General features: G+C 39.6%; 1 protein-coding gene across 1 annotated transcript in view; it reads left to right on the top strand.

Moving 5' to 3' along the window:
• The window catches only part of zgc:172076, a 12,937-nt gene extending 908 nt beyond the window's left edge, over window positions 1-12,029 (top strand). Inside the window, exons 3-9 of the mRNA XM_037690046.1 lie at window positions 734-932; window positions 1,937-2,094; window positions 2,439-2,571; window positions 3,541-3,694; window positions 9,046-9,169; window positions 10,283-10,472; window positions 11,869-12,029. Coding sequence (XP_037545974.1) covers window positions 734-932; window positions 1,937-2,094; window positions 2,439-2,571; window positions 3,541-3,694; window positions 9,046-9,169; window positions 10,283-10,472; window positions 11,869-12,029 — 1,119 coding nt within the window. The remainder of the gene's footprint in view (window positions 1-733; window positions 933-1,936; window positions 2,095-2,438; window positions 2,572-3,540; window positions 3,695-9,045; window positions 9,170-10,282; window positions 10,473-11,868) is intronic.
• Window positions 12,030-12,849: the final 820 nt, after the last annotated feature.

Raw genomic sequence — 12,849 nt, forward strand, 5'->3', positions numbered from 1 at the left:
CAGTAAACAACAGTTCAGTAAACAACAGTTCAGTAAACAACATTTCAACAAGTTGGACATTTTAACAGATTCAGTTTCTCCTGAAACTCCAGTTCCTGCTGTAAAATATAATTTTAGTTCCATTTTTTTATTTGAAGCTTCTACTTTAAAAAAAAATCTATTCTGACAGAACTTGAACTTTGTTTGAAATTATTTTTCTAATTATTAAAAGTAAATATATACATATATATATATATATATATTACAATCAGCTTCTTGAATCATATTGTTTTATCATCCATCCATCCAGCCACTCATCCATCCATCATCCAACCATCCACACACACACATTTATCCATCATTCACCCACTCATCGACCCACTCATCCATCCACCCACTCATCCATTCATCCACCCACCCACTCATCCATCCATCATTCACCCACCTGCTCATTCATCCATCCATCCATCCATCCATCCACTCATCATCCATCCATCATCATTCACCCACCTGCTCATCTATCCATCCATCCATCCATCCATCCATCCATCCATCCATCCATCCATCCATTCATCCATCCATATGCAAATAAAATTAATATAGAAATTTAAAAAGACTTTGTTCATGATAGAAAACAATTCAAATTAAATATTTCAGAAATATTCTGACCTATATTCAGGTCACTTTTTTATTCTAATCCTTCCTTCAGCAGTGGAAACGGTCACTTAGTTCTCTTCCCTTCCAGTGTGTTCAGAGTTTGGCACCACCTGACCCCATGTCCCGGTTCCATTTAAGGAGAGGATCTCCTGAAGAGGAGTATCCTGATCTGCGCAGGAACTGCACCTGGATGGGACGGATCCTTACTCCAGCCATGTACAGCCGTCAGTTCAACCGCTGCACCAACAGTGGAGTCATCTTTGACGACGTTATTCGGCCCGGCATCGAGGAACCAGGTGATACCACAATAACGGTGACTGTCGAAATAAGAAGAGGGTCGGAATCAGGAAACAATCCATAGTTCATTATAAAAATCACTGCTACTTTATTAAAATTGCTGTGGCTTCATATACGGAATATTTTTTCTGGGTTTCAGTTATAATGCTAAGCACCAAGAGCTTAAGAGAAACTAAGTTACTTTCCTGCAAACATGCAGTGTGAACGCTGAGTGCTGAATGTTGGCTGAAATGTGCTGAAACAGCTAAAAGTTTTTCCTTCTGTCTAATTCTAGGATTTTACAATTTAAAGTGTTAACCAAAACTCGTCAGCTGTCCCGTGTGACCAAAGGCCGTATCAGTAAAATAGTCACTTCATTGCAGTCTGTCGCTTCGCCAGCGGACAGGTTAATTTACATGACCCTGTGATCAATAGTCACTGCAGGTAATATATACTGTAGGAGACAGCTAGTCTGGATGCTGCAAACCTGTTTAGTACAAGAATTACTTACAGCACCCCTAAAGCGCTGTGGTACGTAACCATTCAGTAGAGACAAATTAAGCAAATTCCAAATGTGGATATGAATTAAGGGAAATACGTCTTTAAATAGTCTGGTTGGGATCTAGCAGACATGTGGATGGTTTGGATGAAGCTATTATTTTTAACAATTCAGAGCTCAACAGGACAAAAACAGTCCAAACATAAATCAGGTTCTAGTGACATTTTTAAATTGTCTCATCTGACACAGAACCAGAGGCAATAGTAGAAAGGTTTGAATTTTTTCCCTAATTGAAATAATTTTATTAATAAAGAATCTCATGAAGTCACATGAATCAACAGAGACAGGATTTTTCATAAGACTAGCTATGGTACTGAAAATAACTTGGTTATTTTTATTCTCATAATTTAAAGATGAATAATATAAAGTTCTAGCTTTACGGAGTGCTTTTTGGTACGTTATGATACTGTATATAATATGCATTTACAGTATATATATATAAAATCTCTCTCTCTTTGTGTAAAGGTGATTTCTCAGACCCGATAAGTGTTGGCTGTGTTGCCGGGGATTCACAGTCCTACGTCCTGTTTTGTGACTTTTTTGACCGAGTCATTGAAGCACATCATGACCACAAGATCACCAGCCAGACCCCAAAAAGTGACTTCAACTATAACAACTTGAAGGTATGGGTCCAGAAACACTCAGATAGGGCTGCTTTGATGTTTCAAGATCTTTTAGGTGCTATCAACGTTGACAATTTGTTAAAATGCAAAATTCTGAAAATGTCTATGTAATATTGAACAAATTAAATATTTTTCCCATTTTAACATAGCCATGAGCAATCACCGTCATTATGCTGAAATTTCTTGTTCTTGCATGACAACACACACAAGCATGCGCAAATATATAAAAACTTTCGTTCAGATATTTGTCTCAATTACTAAAGTCTCTTTCATTAACAAAATATTTTACACAGGTCGTCACAACAACTTAAGATTTGATTTTACTGTTTGTTCATGTGCGTTAGGGGGGTGATGACTTGGACAGGTCTTATGCTGTACGTTGTGAGGTCAGCGTGGTTCGAGGTGTTGAGGATTTCTGCTTCCCAACACACTGCAGCCGAGGAGAGCGCCGGCAGCTCCTCTTGTTGGCCAAGACAGGTACATGTCTGCACCATTCCAGTCAGTAGACTGGACCAGTCTCACAGAATAAACACCACCACAGTCTCCACTGGGAAGCAAAACCTTGAGGGTCTTTCAGGAGTCCTCATGTAAAAGCCACCCTTGGTGAACAGCAGGAACAATAATAAACTAGAAAGTTCCTGGAGATACTTTGACGGGGACTGCCAATTTATTATTAAATTATTATTAATAATAAATATTAATATTAACAATTATTAATATCAATACTAATGATTAATATTAATAATTATCAATATATTGTTACATTAATAATAATAATAAAAATAGTTATAATAGTAAATATTAATAATATTCACACCAATTAGTATTAATATTAATAATTATATTAAAATAGATAATATTTATTATTATTACTAATTAATAATAATAATAGGTAATAATAGATGGCTTCCATGCATGTTGAACCAAAATGGCTCCATATGTTACTCAGTTTCTGTGAAGAGTTTTCTCATATTCATTTCCTATGGGAAATTTGGCATCTTTGTTAGCAAAATATGTCGCCATGGTAACTGCGAATGCCAATAAAAGTAATTGCACACTTCCCTGAGCCGGGCCGGTCATTTTGATATAACTTTTGTGGGGGTCTACGTTACGGTTCGGGCCACATTAAAGTTGAAAAAGATACGCTTTTTAGGCGTAGAATAATAAGTGGGCAGTCACCAACTAGTTCCTGGAGTTGGTGAAATATTGCGTCTTTGTTCGCAAATTACGTCTCCATGGTAACTCGATATGCCAATAAAAGTAATAACACACATCACGGGGCCGAGCCAGTCGTTTTGATATAACTTTTGTGGGGGTAGACGCTGTGGTTCGGGCCGCATTAACGGAGATAGAAATGAAGACACTCTTCCGAGGTGTAGAATAATAGGTGCCGTCCCCAACTAACCCACAAATAAACCAGTTGACCATGGTTCCTGTATGTCTCAGCACTGCAGAGGCTGGAAGAAGAGCTGCCAGGAGATCTCCTATTACTGAAGGAGCTGAGCCAGGAGCAGCAGCTGAAGCAGAATCTGAAGCCACCATCTTCCTTGCAGCTCCGCATTGGTGTAGCCCGGGACTGGCCGGATGCTAGGGCCGTCTGGTTGGTCTGTTTTCTGCATTGATAAAGAAAAATCAAGGCCAAACCTGATTTTCTAGCATTGTTTCTACCTCCACCTGCATGCAAGCACCTGCTCTTTCCGCTCTGCTTTTTACTTGGTCATAAAGAGTAAAACTACATTTTGACATGGGACTCTCCTTTATGAAGTCAATATGCCAGTTGTCACTAATTCATTTTACTTGAGCACATACAACATCAAAATGCCCATTTATGGAGTAAATTTCGTTCTCAAGCCTGCAACAGATTTGTTTCAAACAACCTTTTGTTTATGCCCTTTTATGAAAGATCAACAAACATATTCCATCAAAATACACCCAATTAGACATTACAAAAGGTTGATGAGACAATGAAATATTTGAACAGATAAATGTGCTATTTTCACAATTTTTATGGTTGTGACGAATTGTTAATATCTGTTGTAATACATTGGTATAAAGAAAACTAGCTATAACAATCAATTATAACTTGTACTTAACATGATCTTAAACAATGTTGACCCAAAGATAGTAGGCTGAGGAAGAGACAGTCAGGCCTACAAAAAGGAAGTGCTTTATTTACAAGTGTGGCTGAAGTCCAGGGTTGTAATGGAAAAGATGGACAAGGTGAGTTTTGGTGGTTCTTCAGGTTGAATGAATGATGTATCTTATTTGATGATAGTCTTGTTCTTACTGTGATTGTGTTTGTAGATAGAGTTGGAGAGGTGGGAGAGATGAGGTCCTAGGTTTCCACAGGAGGTGAGCTGATCCAGAGGAAGTGAGTATTGTTGGAGAGAGGATCAGTTTGTTGTTGTTTGCTGTAGGTCCATTTTAAGGTTAGATGGTTGGAGGGACAAGATGATGTCACGCCGACCAAGTCGGAAGGAACAAAGAGGTCTTGAAAAACTTTGAGGAACAGGACTTGGAAGTCACTGGAGAGAATAAAAATGAAGGTTTTTATTACATTATATATCTTATCCTTCTTGGACACAAAGAAAAAACCCTGCCCCAACTGGAGAACTGGAAGACCAAATGATGCCAGATTTTAGTGATTCAGCAATGTAATTCCTCATTCCTCTTTCTTGGGTCCTGACAGATTGTATAATCTGCATGATGGCAGCAGGGCACCCAAAAGGAGATCTATGGGACAGTCATAGGGTCTATGATGTGGCAAGGATATTGCTTGCTGTTTGCTAAAGACTGGGTGCATGGTAGACTGGAGGAACTTTAGAATGATCAATCTTTTCACGGGTCTGGTTAAAGAAAGATCCTGGTGAAATGGCAGTGTAAGCATCTTCCTAAACAGTTCTTGCCCCACCTTTCGACCCAATTCTCAGTCTAATTAATGAGAGGAATGTGTTTCTTTAACCTGGGGAAACCAAAATGAGTTAGGTGTTAAAGGAGTCAAAAACAAAAAGCTCACCTTCTTCATGATGATTGCCAGAAACGACAAAATGAAATTTTAATGTCTTGAGTGATCTCACTCATGACATTAAAAGGAGGAGATGGTTTGCCCTGTGACAGCGGCCACAGAGACAGCAGGAGGTAGCTCTGTTGTTTGTATCATAGTCTTTTGACTAGAGGTCTACTGATGAGCTTTTCCTCTGATCCTGAGTCAACTAGCATGGATGGGGAAATTTAAAGTGTAAACACAGAGGATTGCCAGTAAACTTAAATTTTTTTTCAGGAGAAATAGAAGTACCCGCCAGTATCTCCTGGGTTACTGGTGCGCTTTCCCTTTTAATCAAAGTTGACATGAAGTGATAGCATGACCTCTTTTACCACAGTAGCGACACTCATTGGAGCTGATGTGGCATTGGCGCCCTTCGGGTGAAAGTTATGTTCGTCTTATCTGCACAGACTCGGGTTCGGAGGCAACAGTTAAAGGTGGAGGAGAAGTACTTCCAGTAGCGGGGTACTTATGGGAATCTCCATGAACTGTTCACATAATGCATTGTTGATTCTGATCGCTAGTTGACCAAATCGTCCAGTTCCCTGCTGGCTAGTTGGTCCCTAATTTGGTAATTTAATCTGTTGACGAAGACTCCTTTCAGGGCTTTTTCTCCCCATCCAGACTCCACCCTGACAATGTGCAAGTGGATAGCAAAATCTAAAATGGAATTGTTACCTTGCCATTGTGTAACCAGTTTCTGAGCTGCGTCCTTCTGCTGAAGGGGATTCAATCCAATTCAATTCAATTCAATTCAATTCAGTTTATTTATATAGCGCCAAATCACAACAAAGTTGTCTCAGGGCACTTTACAGGAGACATTCACATACATAAAAGCCAATTAAATGATTGATCAAAGGATGATCAGACACGTAAGAAATCTTTGAGAAAAGTAGAAGCGACTCACTTACAACGGAGAGCCTCACCCTTAAACGAGCTAACAATATAGATAATGCGGGATGAGTCGGAGGAGTAAGTTAGTGGTGCATGATTAAATGCAAGATTAGACTGTAGAATAAATCTGCCACGGTGACTGGCATTACCTTCAAAACATTTGCATGGATGTACTGTATATCAGGTTCTCAGAGCGTCATGATGTTTGTCATTAGGAATGGGTTTGGGTTGACGAGGAGGTGAACGGGTCTTGGGCGTGGATAGGAATGATGAAAATTTCTGTTCTATGAAGAAAATTATGCTGCTGAGTTCCTGGAGGGCAGTTTGAGCAGTTTGTTGATGTGAAAGTATTTGCTGTAAAGTCTGTTCATGAAGATCAATGCGTTTGTTCTGTGTCTGAATAGAGTGCTGGATCTGGTCCTCCGGTCAGGTTGGCTGGGACATTCTAACATGATTTTAGACTAAGTTAACCCAAAGATAGTAGATTAACCAAGAGACAGAGTCAGACATAAGAAAGGAAGTGCTTTATTTACAAGTGTGGGTCAAGTCCAGGGCCGTAATGGAAAAGATGGACAAGGTGAGTTTTGGTGGATCTTCAGGTTGAATGAATGATGAATCTTATTTGATGATAGTCTTGTTTTTACTGGGGTTGTGTTTGTAGATGGAGTTGGAGAGGTGGGAGAGACAAGGTTCAGGTTTCCACAGGAGGTGAGGTGATCCAGAGGAAGTGAGTATTGTTGGAGAGAGGACCAGTTTGTTGTTGTTGTTTACCGTAGGACCAGTTTAATGTTAGATGGTTGGAGGGACAAGATGATGTCACAAGGAATAAAGAGGTCTTGGAAGACTTTGAGGAACAGGATTTGGACGTCCCTGGAGAGAATAAAAACAAAGACTTGTTTGGAAACTAGTTTACCGGCTGTCCATTATTTACTATCTGGTATTATAATGTCCCAGCTTAGGAGGAACATCTAGCTGGAGCTTAGTACTCTGCAGAGTAGTTCTCCAAATTCATTCAACCTTTATTTAGACAGGTTAATCCCACTGAAACACACAGACAGTTAAGTTTCACTTCTTCACATCATCTTTCTCTACACACTTCACGGAGGATTCGTCTCAGAAGACTTCACGGGAGTTTTGGAGAGAGAACTCCAGAGAGAAACACGCTTCTGCACAAGAGAACCGGAGAGAAGAAAGCCAGTTTCTGCACTGGACTCAGAGAGGAGAGAAGCATCCTTTCTGCAGACGTCGCAGGACGAGAGAAAGACACAGAACGTGGCATTAACCTGAGATTTGTTACCAGAACCATCACACCGCAGAGGAGTGGAAAAATCCCCGCTGGCTCCCATATGGACCCTCGTCCCTCTAAGATGACAGGTGAACTTTGAGGAAAAATCAGTCTCTCCGTCACCAGAACATCTGGGCTGGTACCATTTTTAAGCAGCTGTTGGACCATTCCTGACCATCTCATTCTGGTAGGAAAGAGATCTTCAATGCCTTTCTGGTGATCATACATCACAATAATCTTAGACAAACTACCTCTCACCTTAGACACAATTTTAACTACTTCACAAACAGAACCAGTCCAAAATCTGCCTTTTTAAGTTTCACTGATTTGAATAATCAAGTAGACCTTTGATAAAAAGCTATTGTTATTCATTTGTTTGTTATGCATAATTTTCATCACATGTGTCACAGATTATTATTTTTATAATAAAATACATAAAATCAACTGAATTTGTGATTATTTTGGCATATCTGTGTGTATTAACTGATTTCATGGCCTTTAAACACGAGAAAGAACTCCCGTTTCAGTTTACATTTAATTTGGGGTTAGAAACTGATTTTTCCTCTAAAAGAGAGGTGGTGCCCACACAACCAGGTTATTTGCATAATAAATGCATATCTTATGAGCTTAACTCATAACTGATAACTTACAATATATATATCCAGCCCCATTATCCCTCTGCACAACAACAGTAAAGATTTCACATTAATTAAGTATGCTGATGACATTGCCCTAGTTGCTGGTCTGAAAGACTCCAGTAGTCCCTCCTACTCCCAGCTCATAGACCAGCTCTCTGACTGGTTTGATGACAGTTTTCTGGACCTTAATGTCAGTAAAACCAAGGAACTTTGTTTGGGAGGTAGATGGGGGGCAGCCAGCACCAGACCTACGTTTAGGCCTTCTATTATAAAAGGGCAGGAAGTAGAGCAGGTGACTGATTTTAAATACCTTGGAACAATAACTGACCACAAGTTGACCTTTGAACCCAACACTGACTGTATTTACAAAAAATCCAGACAGCGTCTCCATCTTCTGTATGAGCTAAGGAGCTTTAATGCAAGCAAAATTACTTTGCAGTTGATGCACAGGTCACTGGTTGAAAGTGTTGCTTCATTGAATATTGTCTCATGGTCCTAGCAAGAGACAGGAACAAGTTGTCCCGGGGGTCAAACAAGGTAAAGTAAAGTCATTGGTCATCAACAAATGACACTTACAGACCTGTACAGTCGGGTTCTGGAAAAAAAGGCAATCCAGGTTTACAATGACCCAACTGATCCACTGCAACCATTATTCAGATTGGTCCATCTGGTAGGACTGCTGGTTCCTTTAGCAAAGAAAAATTGGTAAAAAAAAGTAATTTGTTCCCTCTGCGGTGAATGAACTTCACAAGGTCCTTTTTAAACGCAGCCTCACATGACAAACCACTGTCTGCTGGGATGTGTCCATATTTTAATGTATCGTGCATTTTAGAATGGTTTTAACTGAATGTTTTTAATTGATTTAGCAAAGCTTTTTAAAGTTTTTTTTTTAAATCACATTTTTATCTTGTGTTGTTTTTATGAGCCAGATGTCAAAGACAAATCTCCATTTCATTGAATGTTATGGACAATAAAGTTGAATTGATTGATAAACTGGCATGTAGTCTGGTAAAGGAAAATTACAGTCAAACATATCAATCAGGTTTTTTTTAGGGGTTCTGGCAAATATTTAATGCTCTGTTTTCTTGCAGGGTGAGTAAAGATGGAAGCTTCATGGTCTGGGTCAACATGGAAGACCACTTGAAGCTAGTGTCGGTGTGTCATGATGCCAACGTGGCTGAAGCTTTTAAATCTATTTGCATCAACCTGCAGAAGGTCAGTAAAGGGTCTGATATTCAATTCAATTCAATTGAACCTTTATTGATACACAGGTAAGTCTCATTGAGCCTCGAGGACTCGTTTACAAGAGAGACCTGTTTTAAACAAAGAACACAGATGACAACAGTAGACAATCATAAAAAAACATAAAATGAAAAGTAAATGGAAGAAGTTATATTTACATAAAGCAGGTTACCCCTGTTCCCTACAAGAACCCTGCAGATGTTGGATGCTGCAGATGTTGGATGCTGCAGATGTTGGATGCTGTCTATCATGGTGCACTAAGATTCATAACTGGCTGTAACTACCGTACCCACCACTGCACCCAGTATTCACTGGTTAACTGGTCACCATTAACTTCACACAGACTCTCTCACTGGTACATTTTCATCTTTAAATCACTTCTTGGTCTGCTGCCTTCATACATCTCCTCCTACATGTCTCTGTGTGAGTGCAGCTACAGCGTGCGCTCTCAGGACATCATTACCTGCAGTGTTCCCTCAGTGAGGACTGAACTAGACCAAAGGACCTTCTACTCCGCTCCTGTTTCCTGGAATATCTTGTAAAAAGATCTGAAGCTCTCGACCTTTGACCTCTCTAAGTGGTTTCAAACATCTGATACGTTCCTGTTTTTAGTTTTCTACACCGCTTTACAACCTAACTGTTTTTTGTAAGATTTTTTTAATACCATTTTATTTTCACTTGTTATTCTCAATTTGTACGCATCCTTTATGACCATCTATTGTTGTCGTCGTTGTCCACTGTTGTCATCACTCTTTGTTACAAATCAGGTCTTTCTTGTAAATGAGTCCCTGGGCTCAATGGAATTAACCTGTAGAGTTTTCTCCAGGTGCTCCAGTTTCCTCCCACAGACCAAAAACATGCATGTTAGACTGATGGTGACTCTGAATTGTCACTGGGTGGGTGAGAGAGAGAATTCTCAGTTTAAACGGTTCCTCGTGGTAAAAATGCAGAAACGCTGATCTTAAGTATTCTGGAATATTCAAAGAGGTCACTGGCAAATATTCATTTGCAAAACAAGTTTTGATCGTTGCTCTGCGAGAAATTCAAGTTTGCGACTCACCGCTTGCTTTACCTGTGCAAGTCCAGCTTCAGGAGTACTACAGAGAGCTCAGGCACCAGTTCATCTGGAAACAGCAACTGGGATGGGTGGCAAGCTCTCCGGCTGACGTGGGAACAGGTCTGAGGATCAGCATCTACCTCCAACTGCAACACCTTCCCTATCACAAACGCCTCCAGGATGTCCTGAGGAGACTGAGGATGTGCATGGACAAAACAGGTGGGATGTTCTTCAACTCAAACTTAGAATAGTCAGCATGTTCTTCACTTTGACTCAGTAGGACTTACCCACTCTGTAACTTCTAGTCTTTATGTAGCTCTTTTTAGGCACGTGGTGTGTTGGAGAATACGTTGTTTAAGGCACTGGAGCATATTGATATGTCAAAACAGACATTTCTGCAAAGATGCTCATCTGGTCATCAAAAGAAACCCTCAACATGCCTCATGTTAAACAGAAACCCTTCCCTGCACCGTGCCCAAAACCTACCGGCATGTTTTCATTATGCGAGACAAAGAACTGGCGTTCATAAGTTTAGCAACCACAGGGTTGTTTGGAAACGCCTAGAATACCCACTCCCAACTCATAAAGATTGTGAGCAAAACAAACAAACAAACAATAACTGGAGAAATTGCATTTCCTGCAAATATGCAGTGCGAGTGCTTATTGCTGAAGAACTTGAAGAAAAACAGCTGAAATTAGCTAAAACATGCTGAAATGGAAGAACAAGCACAAGTTGACAGAAGAAAGCAGAAAGAACACAAAATGGCTGAATTCAGTTTAAATAAGCAGAAATGAGCAGAAAATTATGAAATGAGGTTAAAAAAAGGCTGAAATAAAAAACAAAAACAAACTGAAATGTAGCTGAAGTCAGAAAGCTTAAACTACCACAAGGAAGCAGAAAGAGCTGAAATATATAATTAGCTCTGAATTAGCTAAAATGAGCATAAAACAGCTAAATAGTAGCTGAAGTAGCAGAAAAATCTAAAACTAGCAAAAATAAGCTTAAAGGAGCACAACAAGCTGAAATGAGCAAAAAGAAGTTAGAAGAAGCACAAAAATGTTGCAGTTGGCAGAAAGAATCTGAAAGGAGCAGAAACAGCTGAAAAAACAGCTGAAAGTAGCTGAAAAACGTTTAAAATTTGCACAAGAAAGCGCGCTGAACCAGAACAAGATGTGAAAGGAAGAGTAGCAACAATCCACTAAATGAAAAATTAGTTCTGCTATTAGCCGTTAGATTAGCGGAACAGTGCACGGGTAACAAACGTGTACAAGTTTAATGTTAGCTAATGTAGCATTGTTACACACCAGCACGTTGTTTTGGAGACACAGTTGTATTATGAGCTGTAGCCGAGCCTGCATGAAGCCTCTCGTCTTTTTACATCCCACAGATCATAAGATCCTAATTATTGATAACCGTTTGACAAATCAATGCTTCAGATCTTAAACTATCCCTCGTAGTGGTCGAGATGCACAATCGCCATTCGACGATGCTCATCGGTTTTACAACGGGCTTTGCAAGATTTTCTGTAAGGGTTAACAGAAAACGGTCCTGAGATCTACGTTTTACTTCAGTTCTACTCAAAATAAATAAAGTGTTTTGTTTGAAACTTTCCAGAAATCTCTAGACAACACCGAGTCAGCAATGCTGCAACCTTTGGCCTAAGTGAGGTGGAGCTGACTCAGCTGGTGGTGGACGGTGTCCAGCTGCTCATTGCCATGGAGAAGAGGCTGGAGAAGGAGCAAGACATCCACGAGCTTGTTCCAACACAGAAATGAGTCTGGGTGGTACAGAATAAAACGGTTCGTCTCCGTACAGCTCCCTGACACCGCCCTTCATTTCTCCTGCACAGAGGTTCAGTTCAAAACAATTGTCTCACGTGTGGTTGAAACCAGATGTTTAAACGTGTCACCTGAAACCTCTGTGAGGAAAAGAACGTTAAATAATGAATCTGTTTTTCAAAAATCATTTCAGCACTCACTGGGGCAACGCCTGATTTTAAACGGAGGTTTCTTCAATGTTTCCTTTTCTAAACCCTGATTTTAAAATTATGACTTTAAAGTTAGGCTACTTTGCTTCTTTTTATTCTAGTAACTGAATAATAGTTATAGATCGGTGGTCCAAAGGATTGACAGAATCATGGACTGTTTTGTTGGCCTAACAGAACAACCTTACAATGATGGTGTGTTTATTATCTAAAATGTGTGCACGATAGCACCAAATATATACATTTTATTTTGCATTAGGTGCATGAACACAAACATGTTACAAGAATTATTGTATCTGTAAACAACTAAGTTCTCTACATGGGCTGGATTATAAAAACCTACATCTCCCTTCAGTGACAGGATGAAAGTATTTTCAACCTTTCACAACCTTCACTGCTGCTGTTAGATAATAGATGAGGTTTCGGAGGAGGACTTCAAGAGGGTCAGGTGAGGCCGGTCCATGGCAGGTGGGAAACAGCCCCACCTAAAAAAGATGCTATCCCACAAAGTATTTCCTCCTAGTAAATAATGAAAATTACCTAATGACTTGTGTATTAGTTTGTTCTGTATTTTGACAATATTTAAAATTTGAATTTAAAATGTTTTTTTT

This window comes from Nematolebias whitei, chromosome 16 (genome assembly GCF_014905685.2).
Source record: "Nematolebias whitei isolate Nwh7 chromosome 16, NemWhi1, whole genome shotgun sequence".
Classification (NCBI taxonomy): Eukaryota; Metazoa; Chordata; class Actinopteri; order Cyprinodontiformes; family Rivulidae; genus Nematolebias; species Nematolebias whitei.